Source organism: Diorhabda sublineata, chromosome 7 (assembly GCF_026230105.1).
Source record: "Diorhabda sublineata isolate icDioSubl1.1 chromosome 7, icDioSubl1.1, whole genome shotgun sequence".
NCBI classification, from domain to species: domain Eukaryota; kingdom Metazoa; phylum Arthropoda; class Insecta; order Coleoptera; family Chrysomelidae; genus Diorhabda; species Diorhabda sublineata.
The window spans coordinates 16,843,145-16,866,524 of NC_079480.1; the positions used below are offsets into that span (position 1 = coordinate 16,843,145).

The 23,380-nt window shown below is 33.0% G+C and overlaps 1 protein-coding gene across 1 annotated transcript in view; it reads left to right on the plus strand.

The window, feature by feature from the left end:
* The window catches only part of LOC130446539 (transient receptor potential cation channel subfamily V member 6), an 80,241-nt gene that overhangs the window by 4,410 nt on the left and 52,451 nt on the right, over positions 1 to 23,380 (plus strand). The window contains exons 3-9 of the mRNA XM_056782857.1: positions 3,869 to 4,059; positions 5,122 to 5,217; positions 9,590 to 9,807; positions 11,256 to 11,355; positions 15,784 to 15,909; positions 20,503 to 20,618; positions 20,712 to 20,842. Coding sequence (XP_056638835.1) covers positions 3,869 to 4,059; positions 5,122 to 5,217; positions 9,590 to 9,807; positions 11,256 to 11,355; positions 15,784 to 15,909; positions 20,503 to 20,618; positions 20,712 to 20,842 — 978 coding nt within the window. The remainder of the gene's footprint in view (positions 1 to 3,868; positions 4,060 to 5,121; positions 5,218 to 9,589; positions 9,808 to 11,255; positions 11,356 to 15,783; positions 15,910 to 20,502; positions 20,619 to 20,711; positions 20,843 to 23,380) is intronic.

The window sequence follows — 23,380 nt, forward strand, 5'->3', positions numbered from 1 at the left end:
GGTGCTTTGGCAGGATGCTCCAACAAGACTCAATAACAAGGCAGACGTTGTCCATTAATCAAAGTATGAAATGAAAGACAAATAATTAAAAGTTTCATTATTCTTTATTTTGAAATAACATCAAATTTTCTACAAGCAATTCGTTCTAATCAGTAATGATTGTTTAATTCTATCTTAATGCGAGTTGACAAACAATATTTTTAGTCAATTCATGAGGAGTATAAATTAATAAACTTGACGATTTTGAACGCGGAACACGCCAAATATAATTAGCCATGTGAAAAGACATTATTTGACCTTGTGACTTATTAATAGTCATGTCAAATGCCAAGCGAATTGGAAATTGCAGACGTCTGAATGCAACGGCTGTGTTTGAAGGAATCATTGGCAGGAGAACTTTACTTTCAAATTTGCCATTCAAAATTGTGGCCTCAAGAGCATTGCCCATAATTTTTTTTATTACTAATTTTATGACCGTTGCATAGCTTAGGTGCATTTGAATTCCGAAGCAAAATTATAGGTAAACCAATTTTTAATCGCAAGCTAAGTGGTTTCAGGAAAGTTGACTCAGGATCGGTAACAGTGTCGATCGATTTGAACAATATCTCATTGCCGGGCAATGACTGTTGTATTTTGTATTAATTGAAGCTAATAGCGTCAACATCGATATTTTTTGTGGCCAAAATAGCTCGTTCACAAAGCCACGCATGATTAATATAATTAGCTTGTAAATCTGAAAATATGCTTACAATGAAAGCATCTTTCGTATTTACCATGTTGCAGAAATTGTCTGTCAATTGTCGAAATAACACTTAATATAATACAATCAAATTAAAATGTCGAAAAATAAAGGAAATCCTATGCACTTAACTTGTATCTGAGTATAATACGCTCAATATTTACGTATATGTAATATGTAATAATAACTGAACAAATTTAATATAATACACTAAAATGTCAAAAAATAAACGAAATATAATCAATATACTCAAAACTTGAAATAGTACCAGCAAGTCGATCCAGCCGTTGAGTGGTAGTAGGTATAGATAAATCAGTGTTACCAACTCTCAATAATTTATCACCCTATAACCCTAATCAGAAATCCTTCAAATTACCACAATTACTAAGAAATTTTATTATTTATAAAATAAATATTTAAATATTTTCAAGATAATAACATTACAAATAATAAAATAACATTAAATAAATATTAAATTTCAAACAGTCAATAAATAATTTCATTCGGTAAGGTCATTTTTTTCAAATTCTTTATTCATAAATTATCGAAAACTGCAAGTAACAAATCATTTTCTTCAGATTCTGATTTTTTGAAATCATACATATTGACAAGAATAATTTCAAAATTTTTGCGGATGGTTGAAATGTTGTGCATGATTCACCATTCCGTTTCAGTGTGGTTCGAACTGTAATCAAATTTTATAACATTTCAATCAAATTTATTCTGTTAAGCAGCTTATTTTTTATAATGTGAAATATCGATAATTGAATATATAAAAATCCCTAAAAATATACCTAAAAACCCCCCATCCCACATTTTTCCCCCTAAATTTGAGAGGAAAACCTGAGATAAATAATCTAGATACCGACTGCAGCGTCATCTGCTGGGCTAATTTGAGAATCTAAATCATCTAGGCCCGCACTTGAATGCCAAAATTCATTCAAATCGTTCCAGCCGTTTAGTTGCAGTATAGATAAATAGTCTTGATACCGACTGCAGTGTCATCTTCCCTTCTGATACTCAATTAAATTGTACGTAATTGTATTCTTATTACATGATATTCTTATTTAAATAGCCTCTTTGTATTATAAACAGAATTATTCTTTTAATAATATAATATCATTAATAAATTATCAAACAATGTAAAACCATAAATAGTTTATTTGAATGACGTGTTGAAAGAAGAGGATGTTAAATAAATTGTTTTTTATAAGGTGTTAGGAGAAGCTCTGAGCTACTACAAATAGGGACCATTTAATTTAATTACCTTCAAGTAATTATGCCGTATGAAAAAAAATGCAACATAGAGCCACAGAAAAACTATTTTTTTTTGTAAGTAAGTGACGTAAGACAGAACTCAAATTTATATCATTATATATATACAGCCGATATTACATCTAAAAAATAATAGAAGAAAGATACTGAATATATTTTGAGAGCCTATCATCTTAATCCAGAAGAACAAGTAGGAACAGTCATACAAAATATTTACAAATGTCAGAAACATCCCTCACAAATATCAGGCACGATATGAAATTCCTTCCTATATCAAATCACACCGTTTTGAATTAATGAGACCTTGGAAATACGTGCATAAAGAAGCAAACAAAAATTAAGAATACTCTAAAATACATCCTGTGAGAATCTCCTAACCAACGGTCAATTGTTTCAATATCCAAATACCTTACAGAGATTGAGACATTTGTCATATCCGTGGACAATCTTTCAAATACCCTCTTCAAAGAATGTTGCCCCCAATGATTTCAAGTAAAGTACAAAACAGAAGTTCTGGAAATTCGATAGACAAAGCAGAAACGGCGAATCTGCGGTTTTTTAAACCATTCTGTCAACTCGTTGAACCAGGTCATCAAACGATAGATTTGCGTCCTTGGCCCCCTTCATTTTTAAACTTTCGACACCATTCACGCACAACACCATCACTCATGAAGTTTTTCCCATATATACGACTCATTCTCTGATGGATTTCTGCAGCACAATGGCATTCAGGCTGTAGAAAACAATCACACTTGGCGGTAACGTCAATAAAGGCGGACATGTTTACGTAGCTATAGCACAATGCCGACTGACGCATGAATGTCAACAATGGAGGAGAGTGTAGTGCGAGAGTTTTGCAGTCGCCTATAGCGCATGCCCGCTGTCTTTTTCCCGAGTAGCGACTGCACGGAGCGATCGGAGGCTGAAAAAACAACGGCTCTCGTATTTATGAACCATTGGTATTACAATGAATCAGAATCTAAATACTCAACGGTAGAAAAATAAATACTAGCAATAATATGGACAACCTGTAATATTCTAGTTTTTTTTGGTGTAATTTGGACTTAGGTTCGACTCTGCTCAAACCAAACGTACATGTTGATTTAACTACTCTTACTACTCTTTATTAATTATCACAAAAATACCACAAATGAAAGATAGACATTGAAATTGCTTAAAGTACAAATATGGTTCAGCTTTTATGGAATACTTAATTTGAATTCAAGATATTGTCAGACATCGAATGGATGTCCTTTGCATAGTACATAAACTCTATATTATATTGGAATTTAAATACTGTGTAATTACAGTAAAAAGAGCTATAATACAAACACTTTTTGTAGAGTGAGTGTGATCACCCACGAACTTAATATTTATAAGTAAACTTGTACCCATAATCTAATGAGATGACGAAGTAATATCTCTGTACAGGTCTCACAATCCGATTTAATGAAATTCTGATGTTCACCCATGATTTACTTTATAGTCCTTAACCTTCAAATTTGTCGTTCAAGGAACAAAGATCTTTAATTCTACATTTTAATAATAACTTTTTCTTGTGCTATTTGCAAAGGGGACAAACAAATAACAATGACCGGAATTATACCTCATTGCACCGATAGAAAATGAATATTTAGATAGAGATAGTCCCGTATATTTGAAAAAACCACTTCTCTTTAACCAAGAGATAAACATAAAGGTCAAATTAAATTAATTGGACTACGAACTCACCATAATTTGCAGATCTAACCTTCAGTGACTATGGGCTGATTTTATCCAGTAATTTTGGGATGATTTCATTTTAAATTATAAGTGTTTGTTTTTAAATTAATTCTTTTCTTTTTATTATTTTAGATATGATCCACTGGGCAAATGGGAGGACCACGAAGCTTGTTGGCAGATGCAGTATCGAGGATCACTTGGAGAAACTCTTCTTCATGTCCTTATTATGTGTGATACGAAGATCCATACTAGACTAGCTAGGACGTTAATAAAGTGCTTCCCCAAATTAGCCTTGGATGTAGTGGAAGGAGAAGAATATTTAGGTTTGAAATATTTTTTTATGCTATAAAAATTAAAATTTTCGATTGATATAAAAATCGATTCCTATGACAGAAATTGGGGTACGAAATTAATATATTCGTATTCCGTTCCATTCAAGAACAACAGTTACAGTAAAATATGTCTGTGGAACATGGACACTTAATCAGATTGTGGGAGAACAGATTTTAGCAATGAAGGTTTTGTGGTTTCTATCGCCTATCAATTATATTGTATTAAAGCCCTTTTTTAAAAATAAGCTTTTATTTGTTAATAGAATGAACTAAAAAGTTAAAAATAAACACTAATAAGAAATATAACACTTTATAACTTCATAATTCTATATTATACTAAAACTTATATAACTTATAAACCCACATACGAGTTCCTGTGGCCATCTCACCCATCATCAAACCCTGGTTACAATCTAGTAACAAAGTACTCGTCAAGACGAATGGAATGAGCCCAAACTCGATGGGGTTGAGTCGTTCATTTAATTTCGGAGTTCCTATGGCCATCTTACTCATCATCAGACCCTGATTACCATCTGATAACAAAGTACTCGTTTAGACGAATGGAATAAGCCCAAACTCGATGGGGTTGCGTCATTAATTTAATTTCCGAGTTCCTATGGCCATCTTCCCCATCATTAGATCAGATCACAATAATATTCCATTGTCATCCTATTTATACATGCCTGCAAAATTCTAGCACAATCGGAGACCGGGAAGTGGATCAAATTTAACTTGCAAGATTTGTTTACACATAGTTGGAACTAAATCAAAGCTTGTAATAACCACACGATTTTTTAAAAACTACACATTGAATTTGTTAACAATTTCGTTCCTTATATGCATCGGAGTGGAATAAATGATTCATAGTTTCGCGGATGTAAAGGAACTTTCCCAGCTAATACATTTATTGGCGAGAGTATTTTTGAGAGTGTGAGGAAGGGTTCTTAGTTATGTGATCCATAATTCTAAATATTTGTGGTTTTCACTAAACTACAATAATTTCTTATACACATAATTGATTGTTTTGATGTATCATACAATTGTATATTTTAGGGGCTAGTGCTCTACATTTGGCTATAGCATACAATAATAACGAATTAGTTCAAGATTTAGTCGAAGCTGGTGCGAATGTTAATCAAAGAGCTATTGGTGAGTATTTTGAAATTAAACATTTTGAAGATTCCACCAAAATTCTACTAGAAAAAAACAAACGACTCAGTCTACAATTAATTAATTTATCTAAAAAATTGAAAATTATATTCCATAAAATAAATCCTATTATTAATAGGATAATAACATGAAACGTCAAAAAACCGTTTAGAGTCTAATCTTCTGGATATTTTTTTCATATTGGAAAAAGTTTTAATATAATCAAATGTAAATAATGTGATAAGTTTGATTCTGTTATTTCGATGTAAGTTACTTAGATATTGCAGATAGGTCATCTTGAAATTGAAAACTACTAAATTTTCAACGTTTTGAATGAACAAAGGGATCAAATTTTTATGCTTAGTTTCAATTAACAAAGGAACATCCAATACAAAGCCTACTACTAAAAATATCAACTTATTAACACTTCGCAATTCTTAGTAAAAAAATAGAAAAAAGTCAATTCTCAATAGTTAGAAATGTATTATAATAATTCACGGCGCGGCGGTATTTGTTCTGCTTGAATCTCTGTTTAAATATTTTAATGCTGTATGGATTTTTATTATCCGCAGCGCATTTTTCCTTGTATAATTTATAGACGTCAGATAGTGTTTGAAACTAAGGCTCCAAAAATAATTTGCTTGAATCTTTCCGCACATAATGCGATGGCAGTTTTGGAAGGATGTTGAAAAATTCGTCAAAATAACGATATTGGTTTTTGTCTTCTTTTTCAACTTTTTTTGGCAACAATTTGACTTCGGTAACTTCATGCATTCCAACACATTTACTTGAATTTACCCATTACTGACGAATCATATTGTCCCAAGATTAAATGTATTCAAACTTGATTGTTTTCTGGCCATCATCGATGAAATACAGGAAGGAACCTTGGGTTTTTCTGCATCATTTGTCTTCACTTTGGTAATTTGTTTTCGCAGATTAGAATACACGTGAACCTTTCTTTGATCCCACGTCATCTTTGACCAGAATTCTTCAAACACCGTTTTTTTTTTAATTTTTCGGTTATTTTCAAATCTCTGAATTTTATTTCAATCTAGGATATAGTTGTCCTTGCATTCTACGATTTCTTTTTTTTATTTTTTCCGATTCTTCAGGCTCTGCTGTTAACTTTCGCCACGATCGATACTGTTTTTTCAGTACAAAATTTTTCAAAAATATTAAAAATGTATTAAAATACATACTCTGTGATGTTAGTACTGCTTAAACTAATAAGGAATAATCTCAATTTCAACTCTGATTTTGCGATAATGTAATAGACAAAGTTATTGTAGGTACTCTGGAAAAAATTGCTAATGTGTTCAGTGGTCACCAAACATTCGATCGCAAGCCACCGGGGGCTCGCGGGGTAATTTTGGCTAGCTCGCGGTGACGCTCAGAGGGTTGGAAACACTGAGTACCTAGGAGCGCTGCAGCCGATTAGTAATTGGCGGAGTTACAATTTTTTGTTTCGCAGACTGTTATTGTCACGTGTGTGGCCAGAATGAGGTTATGTCTGTGCCGTATATATTTAATTCACTTGTACACGTTTAAGCTCTTTCCTTGTTTGTTTTGACTATGGTTAGTTCAAGCAAAAAGCCTAAAACCTATCACTAACATGCAGAGGGGGAAACCGATTACTTTTTTAAGCAAGTTAAAGATAAATTTGTGAGCTTACTTTGTAATGTGAGTTGGAAAGAAAGGAAATGTTGAGCGTCATTTCTAGACAGTTCACAGTGGAATTGAAAAAAAGATTATCCGCTGAATTCGGCTCTGAGAAGAGAGAAGGTGATGCAGTTAAAATCTCAGCTAAATGCACAACAGTAAAATTTTTTTAAAACACTAGACAAGTAAAAGACAGCTAGCGATGCGTCATTTGGGTTTCCACTGCATTTTTAGTAGCTGCAGATACATTATTTGATAACTTCAAAAACAAAGCTGATATCATGTCTGTTATTAAATCTGTATAGCTTTCTGCTAATACAGTAATGCTAATAGTTGAAGTTCTGATTTAGTTTTACAGCTTAAAACTTTTTTGGTCGTTGTAATTATTGACTTGACTAATCAACTGATATAGTTGATACAGCTCAGTTGGCTATTTTTGTAAAAATGGTATTTGAAACAAAAGAAAAACTGGTAAATGTTGTGCCGTTTACTGGGCATACAACTGGAAATGATATATTTTTAACATTTAAAAAGCTCATTAATCTAAAAACATTCCTGTGAAGAAGTTGGTGGCCCAAGCTACGGATAGAACTCCTGCAATGGTAGGCGTGGAGAAAGGATGTATTGCCTTGTGTCGTGAAGACAGTGAGATACCAACATTTTTGTCTTACCATTGCATTATACACCAGCAGTAACTGTGTGCAAAAGTTCTTAAGTATGAACAATGTCATGAAAACAGTTGTCAAAATATTAAATAAAATAAGAGCACATGCACTTCAAAGACGACTGTTTAAAGAACTAATTGAAGAGTTAGAATGCCAGTATGGTGATCTGTTGCTTCATATAGAAGTTCGTTGGCTAGTAGAGGCAGAGTTATGTAACGTTTCAAAAAGTTGCTACCTGCACTGGTGAAATTCTTGAAAGATCGGGGTGAGCATCTAACCGAACTGGTGAGATACTGACCCCACTGATATAACTGAAAAGTTGAATGACTTAAACCTGCAGCTTCAAGGCAAAGATAAGCACATTGGCGGAGTGATTTCAGATGTAACTTCATTTTCAAACAAACTCGAGTTGTGGGAAAAGAATATGTCAGTTTTAATTCAAGCACTTTCCTAGTCTGAAGCAGATCGTTGACAAACAAAATCCTCCACAACACCCCAGAAATAACCAAGAATACGTGAAAATTCTTTCAGATTTAAAACGATAATTTTATCAATGATTCCAAGACTTTAAAAGTATATTAGTTGTGGCATATTTCGTCAACTCTCTCCCTTTGTAGAGATCGATGCAGAGATTTTTCAGTTTTTGTTGTAAAATATTTTGGTAGAGATCAAGCTGCCGTTGAAATAGATGTTGTTGATTTTCAGAATGACCTGTATCTAAAATCCCTCTCTACAACTGTTAATGTCTGGCCTCTAGTCCTCAAAGAAAAGTATTCAATTGTGGTTCGAGTTACATTGAGATTGAAAGCTATGTTCAGTTCTACATACTTGCGTGAAGCATCTCTTTCATGTATGAAATTCATAAAAAACAAATGTAGAAACAGATTGATTGATGAACATTTGGACAACTGCATCAGAAAGGCAGCTACAACATACTTTCCAAATTTAAAGAAAATACTTGATGACCCAAAAGATGTAATCGTTGTAATGAACATTTAAACTTTTTTTTATACTTTCTACATCTTTTGATTAATACTAGAAATAAATGTTCGTTTGTAATAAACTAGTTTAAATTCCATTTTGCGTACTTTCTTTGGCCCCATATCTCCAGGTAGCTCACTAAAAGGTTTAAAAATGCTCACCAACTGAAAAGTTTTGCGACCACTGGTTTAATTCATGTCTAGGAGAACAGAAAAGTAGGTAATTGATGTCTGTGTATAGCAAGCAACTTCAATTTTGTAAATTAACTGCTACGGATTATCAGGAGAGTTATTCAAATTGTGCTATGTCATCCCACACCTGTTTAATGGGATTTTAATCTTGTCACCGAAGTGACCATGGAAAATCATTAATGATAATTTTTTAAAGAAGGTCGGTGCAATATGTGAACGTGAGTAAAGCGATGTGCAGGACATCATCAACATAACACTCAGTTCTCTTACGACCTCGAATAAAAACAAGTGGTGATTGGATAAGTCTCCCAAATTATAACTACAGAGCACATGCTTTTCAACAGCAAAACAAATATAACGTTGGTTCCTACGACGAATTTTTGTACGATAATCTTACTGCCAATATGTGCACTAGCTTAAGTGTTACGAACAGGATTCGTACTCGGGTAATGGCAAACGATCTCGCATCCCTACTTGAAGCCTTGACTCTCGGCGGTATGAATATATTGACTAGTTGGTCTTCTTCGTGCTTCTCTACCCTATTCTGCCAACATGTATAGCCGTTAGTGCACTACAGTTAATACATGATAGATAATTTCGCGATAAAAGAAGCAAAAATTCGGTAGACCACAATTTTCACCTTGGTCAAAATGTTATGGTTATATTTGTGACATTTTGATACATTTTTGTGATTTTGTGGCAATAGTCAAAGATATAATGTCAATATTATTTTCTCAGTCTGCAGTTTTGATGTTCGAAAAAAACAAGGTCAAGAAATTATTCTTTCTGGTTGTAACACTTCTAATGTGACTAAGTATATTTAAGCTTAACAACAAATTTGTGAACACTGTTCTATTTTAATATCATTTCCAGGCAGTTTTTTTCTTCCGAGGGACCAACAACGACCTAAACCAGCTAAACATACTGATTATGAAGGTTTGGCATATTTGGGAGAATATCCTTTAGCATGGGCAGCTTGTTGCGCAAATGAGAGTGTTTATAATCTCTTACTTGATAGTGGAGCTAACCCAGACTACCAAGATAATTTTGGTAATATGATTTTACATATGGTTGTCGTCTGTGATAAATTGGTAAGTCTTAATGTCTCATATTTTCATTTACATTTTACTCTTCCATTTATTTTTGTTTCGTTTTCTTAAATAATAACAGAAATAAAATAAATTCGTGGAAAAGAACTATCAAAAATATAATTTGTCTCTAACTAGTTAATTTTCAGGGAAAATAATGTATTTCAACTTTTTGAAATTTGATTTGATTTGACTGAAAAAAATAATTGAAATGCTTGGCGCACAGGAATTGAGAGTGAACTACATTGCAGTTAATAATTATAGTTCTTCCAATATCAACAATAACAATAAATAATTCATAAATACGCACGGCACTCATACCAAATTAAGAAATGAAAAATAATGTTTACTCCCCGTATAAAATTTGGTAAACATCCAACAAACCGTCAGTCCACTGTTTACCAATCAAAACATCGAATCGTAAACAAAAATAAATTCATTTCTATTGGTCGAGTTTGTCGGAAGGCTTATTTCTTTGAATTTCTTTGAAATATTCCTGCCAGACAGTCTACGATAAGCAGTGGCGTGGCTTGGTGGTTTTAAACACAAAGGTTTGAATAAACGGATGGCAATAACCGAATCGTCAAGGATAGTTCGATAGCGACAAGATTATTTGAGTCAGATAAAAGGCTACCGAAGTTCTAATAGACGAATAGTAGAAGTAGAAGATGAGAACAGCTTGGTGGGCATAGTGGGCGATCGCTATAAAAATGGAAACTCAAACTACTACAACTATTGACAAAGTCGCAAAGAATGAAGAGATTTATGACATATGTCAATCTATAGTTGTGATAGATTCATAAACTAGGACTATACAGAGTGAGTTTTACGTATGGAGCGCCTCATTTATCTTGGAAACGGCTTGTATCTACATTGTGGTCAAATCTTTTCTTTTTCCGGAAACATAACGAACTTTGTTATTTCGAATGGATCACCCTATGTATTTTATGTTTTTAGATATCCTTGACACATACAGTTTATTTTTTATCTTATATTCTCTATACCTAAATACAATCATTTTGGAGTTATAGCTACATTTACAGTATCTTCACCTTGCAATAAAAAGATGGATCTCTTTGCATCTGATGGCGAAATTAACAGTTGTTCTTCTCAAGATCGAATTAGATTATTATTTTGTTTTTGATAAGAATAGGATCTTGTTTAATTTTCTTGTAAGTTGTATCATCTTTTAATAATTTTATCTTTCAATTATTATAATCTTCTGATTTCATAATAACAGTTTTTATAATTAGATAATTAGATATATCTGCTTTCAAAATTTTGAGATCATGAGATTCTTTGGTTTTAGTTATATTTTGGGGTTTGATAATGTGATTATAAAGGCAAATTGCTAGGCGGAGCTTGATTCCAATCATGACTTTAATTGTTTTGGAAACGTATTCAACATAATCATCGAACTATTCTTTAAATTTATTTCATATAATTTTCAGGATATGTTTGGTTATGCTCTACGACATCCCAAACTTCCAGCTAGTAATGGTATTGTTAATAAAGCTGGTTTGACACCATTGACGTTAGCTTGCAAATTGGGTAAGACACACTTTTATTTATTCTCTTGAAATAAATCACTTTTGTTGTACATTCTTTAAATTTGAATTACAACTTTTTCTGTAGTTAATGTTACAATACTTTTCAATTTTATAATTTTATTGAAGCTAAATCTAAAATTTAATTTTTCATTAAAATACTCAGCTTACTCTGTACGTCTGTCATGTTGGAATTATGTGATTAAAATTCATCATTCATTTTATGTATTGACTTGGAAATTTACGGACTATCCCTAAAATCAGTCCAAACCCAGCCGTGCAGAGGAAAATTTTTCCTAAATGAAGGTCATTTCTTAAAAAAATATAATCGTTACGATAATTTTATTGGAAGAGACAGACATTTTTGTGCGGATTATAGTTTTTATGAGAAATGATCTTGATTTAGGACAAATTACCCTGCCAAGCTGGGCTTTGCGTGATTTTTGGGAGCGCCCGTAGTATTAACTTGAAAATTTGAGGAAAGAATAAAATACGAAAAAACAAAATGACTCGACATTTGGTATTGGTTCTTCAATCTATAGGTCATCAATTTGATCCATAGTAAAAGACGGAAATAGTTGCTTGAAAAGCCTATCTTAACGTTTGGTGGCACCTCTAGATTGACTGGTCTTCTTCGTGCTTCTCCATCTTCATATATCCTTAATAAGCACGCTTGACTATCATTGCGGTGCAGTTAATACAACACCCCAAAGGTTCCAAGGCAACGATATACTGTACGCATAGTAATATGCCTATCTTCGTCTCCAAACCATTTTCCAGCTATTTGACACGTAGTAGCATCGGTTATGCAAAGCTAACTAGGTAGTTAGAAATGCTCTCGGCGGTAGAGTTAACATTATAGGTAATTCTGGAATAGGAAAAAAACTATGTTTTTTGGTACAACAGCAGATGTTGGACGACCTTCACGAAATTCATTTTGTAGCAAAATGCTCGAGATGGTGCTTCATCACAAAAAGTTGAAGCGAGTTGATCGGTACACTGTTGGTTTAATCCATGTCGAAAATCATAAAAAATAATCGCACGAAAACGTTCACGATTTATTTCCATTTTTGGATGAAGATGAATGTTTCAAGTATCTGTGAGCAACTCAAACAGCATTCGTATGACAACGCTGCGTATGTTCGCCATTAAAAATTAAGTTGGAATTTCTGAAGCCGTTGACGATATTCATACTGAATACACTGTTTATATCCCCACTACATCAACACTTATAATTACACTATCTAACGCGCATTTCAATAACCAAGTTATCGTCTTCAGAGACTGAAGGTAAACTAAAATCTAATAACTTGACTCACCTGTTTTATACTAAATTTTCCCGCCAATGAACCTTCTAACGCAAAAATTAATTCCAGCGGGAAAAAAGTTATTAGATTTTAGTTTATCTTCAGTCTCTCAAGACGATAACTTGGTTATCGAAACGCGCGTCAGACAGTGTAGTGGTGGTGTGAACAGTGTAAAGCACCATTAAGAATGTCAAACTTAATGATGGTAATGTCTGATTTGACATATTTATATCAGTGTTGCCATATCTCAAAACTTATGTAGCAGCTCTCGTAACAATACTGTAAAATGCTGGCGTGTAAGAGTGGAGAACTTACAGTTTTAAGTAATCTTAATAATAGAGGAAAAAATATAAGTGAACGTAATATTTAGTTATCAAAATTAGAATCAATTCAATGCCTTCTCACAACAGTGTTTTAGTGATTATAGCATGAATACTTAATATTATATCCACTTATTTTTAAATTAATACTCAACTCCTTTTTCGTTACTATATGACGACATTACCTACTAGCTTAACTAGGACTCAGATTTTGGCTTTATTTTCAATTTTCTAATACATATTTAAATGTAGTTTTTCGAGGGCAACCGCTATTATATGCAATGCACACGGGCGCCATCCTTTGGAAGCGCCAATACTAGGGTAAAAAAAATAATTTCCACCGTTACTAACGGCGAGGAGAAAATTTAAACCAAAACTTACCACCTTTAAAATTAGCTTTTCTTAAAAATTATAAATCAAACTTTAAGCTCTCTAAAAAAAAACGATTTGACTTATTAAATGAGTATGATAATATTTTCGGATTCAAATTGAGAGACAGCGATCTTTTAAAACGTTATTTTCTTGAAGAACGACTGACAGATCAGTATAATAAGGATATAGACTCCAATGATTTGGATAATGAAATTAAAACGTTAAAGTTGTTTTCATTACCTAAAGATACTGACCTCACTCAAGTATTTTACGATATATATTTTAAAACAATTTAATTTCCACCCTTCCAAACGTAGGCATTTCACTAAGAACTCTTCTGGCATTTCCTTTACCTTCTGGCGAGCGATCTTTCTCAAAATTAAATATTATTTAAGATCGACAATGTGTCAAGAAAGATTGTCTGCTCTAACGATATTAGCATTAAAACAAGAAATTTTTGATGGTATGAATTCTAGGAATGTTATTAATGAATTTGAAATAGCAAAGTCTCGGAAAATATCGCTACTACTATAGCTATTTTTAATTTTTCTATTGTACTATTTTGGACTTTGTAACGAAGTTACCTAGGTATTTTTCATCAGAAGTATCTGCATATTTTTAAAAAATAAGTGGAGAGTAGTATTGAATTTTCTTGAATATGTTATTTATCATTTTCTCCGCATAATTATTTTCTTTCAATGCAGTTTTTGCTTTTTGAACATCTAAATTCAGCATCTGATAGTTGGATAGATCTATCAGCCAAACTTATTATGATACGAATTGAAGTTTAAATATCTTGAGGACCAAGTTGATTTCGTATATCATTCTCTTCTTATGTTATTGTTAATTTTATATCATGTAGCATCAAGAAAATTGATTCTATTATTTTGCTCGACCTCGATTGTGAATTGAAGTTTTTTATGATAAGAATTTAATTTTTTATATTTTCAAAACAACCAAAGGCTTGCGACAAGGGTGTTGTTTATCCCCAACTCTGTTCAACATATACATAGATGAAGCCCTAAGAGTTTGGAAAAAAAATGTAAAGGAATGGGACTAACTATTGGGGAGAGCACCTTGTATACACTGCACTATGCCGATGACCAGGTAGTGGTAGCACAGGAAAAAGAAGATCTGGAGTACATGTCTAGAAAACTTATAGAAGAATACCAAAAATGGGGTCTACAGGTTAGCACGGAGAAGACACAATACATATGTATAGGATCAGAAGATTCCCCTGGGAATTTAGATCTAGAGGGAAAAATAATTAAAAACTGTAAGGAATGCATATACCTAGGTGTAAAACTAACAACAACAGGACGAAACGAGGAAACAATTAGGGACAGAATAACCAAAGGAAGAAAAGTAATAAGAGCCCTGAACTCAGTGCTGTGGCAAAAGAATATTAGACCAGAAACAAAAAAGAGAATATACAACGCCATTTTACAACCAATAATTACATATAGCTCCGAGGTTTGGCAACTTACAGAAAAGCAAAAAAATAACTTAAATGCAGTGGAAATGGATTTCTGGAGGAGAGCAGCAAGAATATCTAGAACGGAACATATAAGAAACGAGGAAATAAGAAGACAATTGAAAGTAGAAAGAACTTTAGTAGAAGATATAGAAAAGAAACAGTTGATTTGGTACGGACACGTTAAGAGAATGGGAAGAGAACGACAACCAAGAATAATATTAGAATGGACCCCCACAGAAAAAAGAAAGAGGGGAAGACCACCTAGAACATGGCTACAAGGAATCACTAGAGCAATGTCCGAAAGGAACCTAGCAGTCGACGACTGGCAAGATAGACAGGCCTGGAGATTAGGAACCCAAAGGCGTATAACGCTATAAAAGGGGATATATATATATATATTTTCAATTTGATTTTTTGGTACGTCAGTAATGCAAGATCAGTTTTCTGCTTTACTTCGAGCACCTACCTATCTATCTACTTTAAACAAAAATAATCCAAAATGCCTTATGAATGCCAAAATAGTTTTTTACACACAGCCGCCAGTAGCCCTTACGGGGGCCCTCAGTCTTTCTATTAATAATTAAGTTAGATTGTAAACATAAAATTGAAATATGGCAATGCTGCTTTTGTCAGAACAGATTGAGTCTCGAATTTATTTCTTTTTTTTTTTCGCAAAAATGAATTATTCCTAAAATAAAAAAGTAAATTAGAATCAATGAATATTTTTTTAAAATAACAACTCATCATTTTAGATAGTACAAATAAATATACTATGAACTGCAAGTATATTAATTTTGTGGGGTAATATGTGCCAAATACCAACTGTTGACAGAATTTTTATTTCATCAAATAAATAAATAAATATAAAAATGCTTAATTGGCTTAAGTTGTAATCAAGCATATAATATTAAATTATCATTAAAAGTTTATATTGTGAACTATTTTATGTATTCTAGGTCGGGCTGAAGTATTCAGGGAAATGTTAGAGCTTTCTGCTAAAGAATTTTGGCGATACAGTAATATTACTTGCTCTGCATATACCCTTAATGCTCTAGATACTTTATTACCTGACGGCAGCACAAGTAAGTCGAATTATTATCAGAGCAACAGCAATGTGAACGCCAGTTGTAGTTTAGTAGTTAAATGCTGATTAAAATGTGATAATTCATAAGAAATATTCTAAATTGTCAAAAATGTTTTTACACAAGCAACATCTAACGAATACTACGAACTTCTCAGGAAAATTATTTTATGTAGTCCTCTGAAAGTAGAGAAAATATGTAGTATTCTTTATTAAGTGAACGTATTGCAGAGGAAAATAAAGATTTTATTGCCTTAGAAGGGAGAGACGTTGAGTGGGTGCTTTCTGTCCATATTTAGACTCGTTAAACGTTATCCTTCCTGAAATATATTAGTGATATTATGAACGATATAAGTTGGAACCTATGTTTAAAATTTGCCCAGATTGAAATTGACCATTTTTGGTATTTAAACCAAACCTGAAATATTTTAATTTGACCACCCAATATTAACGATGAATTGATAACATTTAAAATGAGATAAAAGAAACGAATAAACCATACTGAAAATGAAATGGAGGGATTATTTTTTGAGTAGGTATTATGTCTTAGGTTGATAAAGTTACTGAAAATATAATCCCGAGAAAAGGTCCAGAGATTTGTGAGGAGAGAAAAGTGTGTAATTACTGCACTTAGATACGAGTTATCAAATTTAGATAACGATATTGTTATTTTTTCGTGAGAAATGAAAAATATGCAAAAAATTCATATCTACATGCTTTCCCAAAACATCCGTATTCAGGACCATTTATTAATATCTCAATATATCATTGCCATTCCCATTGACCTCCTTGACACCAATTTGATCATAATGCTACAAACTTTCCTACTGATATAGACCGTGAAGCGGGTTATGTTGTATAACTAGAATCTAATGTTTGGCGGCTGCGCGGGTACATTTCCTACAAGGTGGCAATTTCGTTCTATTGCTTTTATAACCTGTTTACATTAAGTGGTAACTGTTTGTATGGATAATGTCTAAGGAGATTTTTTTGTTTGCGGAAAACTAGAATTTTTCAGTAGCTGAAATTTTTGGAATGGGATAATACTAATAGGCTCTAGCAGCTGTGACAGTCAATAAATAATTTGATGTTAGGGTGTTCAGAATTAGTGAGTATTTTACTGAATTATCTCGACTGTTTCTACAGAAACCGATGAGTTACTGTTTCCACGGAGTCACAGTGCGGAGACCTCATCAGCGTTTTTCATTTATATAAAAATATTTTCTCATACATTTTTAGTCAGTTGCAGTCAGTTATAATAAATTATAAGTTGCAATTTCTGGAACCGTTGGTGATATTCATTCTTAACACACTGTTTATACCACCACTACTCCAACACTTATCAAACTGTTTTTTACCTTCAATCTCTGAAGACGATAACTTTGTTATCAAAACGCGCGTCAGACAGTGTAATTGTGAGTGTTGGTGTAGTGGTAGTGTAAACAGTGGGTACAGTATAATCAATTCTAGTTATTTTTTTGATTGCGATTAAGTGAATAATTGTGTGAAATAATGTTTTTAAAAAATACATTTCAAGTTAAAAATTTTAAAGTAGTGTTAAGTACTAGTGAATAATATAGTGAATAGTGAACACTTTAGCGTATTTAGTGTGAGTAATTTTTGTAATTGAGATACACCGTGTATATAAATACAACTCGCCGTTTAAAAACTGTTTTAATAAATAAGAACATTAAATGTTAGAAGTAAAATATCATAGATAAATAGTTATGTAAAATGGACAAGAGACTAGCTGACTTGAAAATGGCAGAACTAAAATCAGAAATGAAAAATCGCGAGTTGAAAACGTCCGGTAAGAAGAGTAAATTAGTAGATAGACACAAATTGGCACTGATCAAGAAATATTTCTATTCAAAGAGGAGACTTACATCTTAATCTCGTTGATTTTTGCCACGGAGAAGAAGTTTTCGTCTATTAAAATGATATTTTTTGCTAATATGAATGACACGATTTCTGATATGAAGAGCTGAAGATGTTAATATGGACAATAAGATTTTGACCGTGATGGACGATATTTCTGCTATTATGGATGAGAAGATTTCAATTATGAAGAACGATATCTCGAATATGAAGAACGATATTTCTGCTGTTATATAATCATTCAAAATTGACATTGTCGCTGATATCGAGAATCGTATTGTAATTTTTAGAATGGTATAGGGTAATTCCGGGGGAGCTGACCCCAGTAAATTTAAGACTTATTGAATAAAACATTGAATTTTTACAGAAAATTGAGCCCTCATAAAAAATCAAAGAAAAATCTCTTTAATAAATGAAAAATATATCATTCTAACCTTTTAAAAAAAACTAGGATCGGCCATCTCTTCCAGGGTATGGTAAGTACTTACTTTGCCTTTACCTTGTCCATCAGATCTTTTAACTGCTTTTCTATCTTATTACCGCAATAAGAGCAAACCTCAAACTTGGTACAATTTTTATTTACCCAGAGCATTAAAATATTGCACCGTATTTAATCTAATAGAACTTAGGAATTACCTTTCGTTTCTTAAGAGTCTTCTATGCTTGAGTCTATCAGACTTAATTTCTTTCTTCATTTTCGTTTTCATTTTCCTTAATTTTCCGTTTTCCAATATGATCTTTAGATGTCAAAAGAATGCTTAGTGTTTGGCTCGTTTAAGGGCTTGATTTAATTCTACAGGTGCTGGTTGGTTCACCGTCTGATTGGATCTACTTGGGCCTGGATCTGAAAATGATTGGTTCTGCACTGCATGTCCTATGTTTCTCTCAATACGATGCTCAATGTTTTCTCTAAAAAGATACTACGGAATAACTCCTGGATTTTTCGGGATAACTCCTGCTACCGCGAACCTGATATTGCATTTCCACTTCTCGCTGATTTTCCCCAGGCTTGATTTACTATGAAGCCAAACTGTTTTCTTTTTAGATGGCGTTCTGTTTCATCCATAGCCTACAGGATTCATAGAAGTAGGTTTTTAGAGACAAAAACATCCATTGGCTGAGGATGATTGGATGTATGTGAAGGCAACGACAGTAAGATGATGTCATTATCATTATCAAACTCTAGCACTGTAACTGAATTATTGTGCGTAGAATGGTCATCCAGCAAAAGAAGCACTTTGCCATCTGAGGTTACGTAGGCGGATTTTTGGGACATATAAATTACTGAGCCTGAAAGCAGTCCATCTTTATATTCCGGTTTTTCCCTTTGTCCTTTCATACCAGAGGCATAAAATTACCTTCAGCATTACAACAACCCATTGTGATTTTTTTTCTGTGGAAGTTTATATAGCTACAGCCTTGGAGCCTTTTTCATCAGAAACATGACCTGGTTGATTATTTAATTGCAACCTGTACTCGTCCATGTTGTAAATATGGCCGGGTTTATGTATTTAGTTATCGACACTGAGAGTCAGTTAAAAATTTCAAAGTAGGGCTTACTTCTGCTTTATTCATCCTTTGATGACATCTAGCTTTTGATACCCCTTCTGATTTCCTCAATTAAATATCGGAAAAAGGATTCAAAAACACCTTTTCATAGCCTGACTTCTCTGATGTATTATTAAATCTGTGTTTAATTCCTAACTACTACAAAGGAACAGTTCTTAAATCATTTATAATCAAACGAAAGCTTTGTGACCGCGTGTCTTTTATATGTCTACACCTAAGGTTGATGATGGTTCCATAGGTTCTTTTATGTAATTGCTTTGTTTTAATTTTCTTTCTAGTATTTTCGTAGATAATTGTAAATTAAAGAGGCCCTTAAACAGTTATGCCGCCATTTTGTACTTCTTCTATGGCATTTTTTAAATCGTCTTCAATCCAGGTACTTCGATTAGCAGCCGCTTTCTTGTCTTGTCTCGATTAGGGATATGTGGAAAATAATGAGGATTGAAAAACACTATGATCATCTCTTCCGATTGTCCGGGGAGATGGCCATATCAAGTAATTGAAGCATTTTCTTAAATTAATTAAATTTGTAGGTTATTTCGAGGTTGGAACATCGGAAAAATCTTTCACTTCATAAGAAAGCACGTAAACAGACAAAACTTTCAAAATATTTTTTTGACCAGTTAATATTTTAACCCTTTAACTTAAATCGAATGTTTGTTTCATCAACTCTTGTTGTACGTTCTGAAACGAATTAAATAGAAAATTACATTCTTTATAAATGCAAATGAATGAAAAAAACACACACACACAAAACTAAACTAGTGTATCAAGAATTAGTGAATAGTTTAGTGTATTTAATGTTAGTTTATAAATGAATTACTTAAGTAAGATACACAGTGTGTATAAATTCACCCTGCCCTTCAACAACTGTTAAATATATAAGAACATTACGTTAATAATATTTTTAGGCTTTAACTGAAAGTAAACGATTATGTTTTATTCAGTTTGTAAGTTTTTTATAGATATGTGGTTCTATAAAATTTTATATACAGTAGGAATCTTTATTCACGTCGACCAAAAAAAATCTCAAAAACCCAAAAAATATTTCAATTAACTTCGTTTTAGTGAAATTCATCTACATCTCAGATTGTTTAATTATTTTTTGTTATAGTGATTTTTCCTTACGAAACCTAAAATATTGTAGATTGGAATTCCGCCTTATTTATTATTTTGAATGGAACCAAAGAAGCACATTTGGACATGTTAGATGGTGGTATTATTCAACGATTACTTGAGGAAAAATGGAAGACTTTTGCAAGGGTAAGGTAGTATAAAATAAAATTTTTCTATAAATAACTGATAATTGAAAGTGAATTTACAAATTTTATTTTGACTAATTTCAAATTTTTTTAGAATCAATTTCTTAAAAGGCTTCTCATTTTAGTAGTTCATTTAATTTTCTTGTCATTGGCTGTGTATATGAGACCTGACGATCCAGATGTGCCTTTATTAGAGTGGTCTGATGATCCAGCCACTATTGCTAGGTAAAAATTTTTGAATTTTATCTTTCTTCCTACTAAGCACACATATTTTCTACGAGACATTGTTATTTATACAAAAAATTAACTCAAATCCCATTTCTATAAATGGGACAGTTATTTTTTAAGATTTCTTAATATATTAAAATTTATCATAGGAAAAAAGTCATATTATCATCGATACTAGCGGACCCGACAGACGTTGTCCTGTCCCACATCTTAAATTTAAACTTTTGGAAATTATCTGTAACAATTAGACCGTTTCGATGAAACTTTTTATCAGAAACTTATTACAATGCCTAACGTCATTCATATAAAGGGTGGTCCGACCAAAATGCATGATGTTAATTCTAAATAAAGCAAAAAGTTTTCTGAGAATTATCTTAATATTTTTTATAATGATATAGTCGGGAGCTGGCTACATTAAACTGTATCGATAAAGTACACGACGTTTGAGTTCGTAAACCCCTAGAAAATAGTTGTGATGTTACCAAATGGCTGTTCTGCCTGTTCGGACAGGAAGCATATGAAAATGCCAGCCGAGTTTCCACGTCGAACAAATGTGCCTAAAAAACCGATGGGGTACACGTGTGAAAATTTTTTTATAGGTTTTTATAGAGTTCAAGTAAAAGCGGTAAAGCAGTGGCAGAAATGTAGCCGTTCAGCAGCGATAAAGACTGTCGGAAAACTCATGTGAAAAAACCGATGGGGTACACGTGCCAAAATTTTTTACGTGCTTTAAGGGATCTCAACTAAGGTTTATATGATAATGGCAGAAATTTAGCTAGCCGGAAAATCTTCGGAAAAATTCAAAAAATGTCGACGTACATGTAAAATTATATACATTCGCAGTTGTTGCATTCAAAACCTGTTTTTTTATGATGCCATTCCAAATATCTTTTTGTTCTACCCCAAATTGAAAAAAAAAATCACCTTGATACGCTGAAAACTCGCTGAAACATCATTTATAACAGAGCGCTCGATTTGAAGCAGGTTTCTCTGTTTTTGGCGCATCGAGCCGCCGTCGTCACTGGCCTCTCATCTCGGAAACGCGGACGTAGCGGGCTTATTCAATTTTCAATTATTTCCAACTCGATCGTTTGCCAAAGAAAACAATAATAAATTGATTGTTATAGTTTAAAATAAAACTATGAATTGCACATTTATTTATGTAAATAAAATAAAATATACGTATATCACACAACGTGAAAGGGAAAGAATCAAGAGTATTGCTACATGAACAACAACAGAAACGTATACTTATAAAGCTTATAAAGCAGTATTTAAATCGATACCTAAGGACTCTGCCCACTACACCGTATCATACCATGACCGTGCTATGAACGTATCAAGCACGGAAGGCAATACGATACGGCTTGCTTTGCCCACTGAAACGAATCGACGGCGTTTAATTCCCGTATGATGCCGGTTTGGTGTCCGTATATAACCCGTATGTTGCCCACCCGCAATTTTTATGACGTAAAATTGATAAGAAGTCGTTTCATTTTCGCATGTGTATCAGTACTGCCTGGACCTCTGGGGAGTGTTATCGAGTTTTAAAATAATAAAATAGGTATTATATGGCTATTAAAAGATTAACTGTGAGACAACTGGCAATGATTGCCATAATATTGGATGAGGAAGAAGAAGAGAATCAAAAACCCACTCGACGCTACTGGATTTACGAGACTATATAAAAACGGAAAACTGAAGGAGAATATTGGACGTTGTACAGGCACTTAGTTGAAGATGAAGAAAAATTTTTTCAGTATTTCCGAATGTCTACATACCAATTTAATATGTTGCTGCAAAAAATTGAAAATGACATTTTCAGAAGAAACACCAACTTCAGACAATCTCTGTCACCTAAAGAAAAGCTTGCTGTGTGTTTACGGTAAGTAAATAAATTTTTTACATATTATTAATGAAACATTTATTTCAATTATGTATAAAAATGAATTAGAGACCTGTTGAAACATATTTTCAGACCGATTATTCCAATCGTTGCCAGCCGTATTCCAAGGAGACGTAGGTATAGGTGTAGCACTTGTTTAAACACTTGAAGAACTCGATGCTGGAGATGGGGTGTCCGTATATTGAGGTGTAGTTGTAATAAACCTAGTTGGTGCGAGCTGCTGTAGCTCCATTTCAGAAATGAAACTGAATGTCTTATTTTTTGCTATTGCTTGTAGGTAAGGTGAAAATTTTTTTACTGTTGCTGATATACTCAAAAAGAAACGATCGAGTTCGTCGTGGTCACACTGTCGTGAAACATTCATTTGCTCGTCTAATAATCTAGACATCAAAACAGCGGATGCTGACTGTTTCGGTTGAACTTTCGCCTTCTTTATTGCCTTTGCCTTTTTTACTTCAATCTGTTGTAGTTGTGACGATATATTATGAACAATACTGTCGTTTTCACTCCGAATTTCAGTATCGTGAGGAGCAGCCACATCCACAGCGTCGGTACTGTTGATCTCATTGCCGGAGTTAGGGTTCTGGACTTCAGTAACTTCTTCTTGAGACTTTTCATCGTCACTCGAC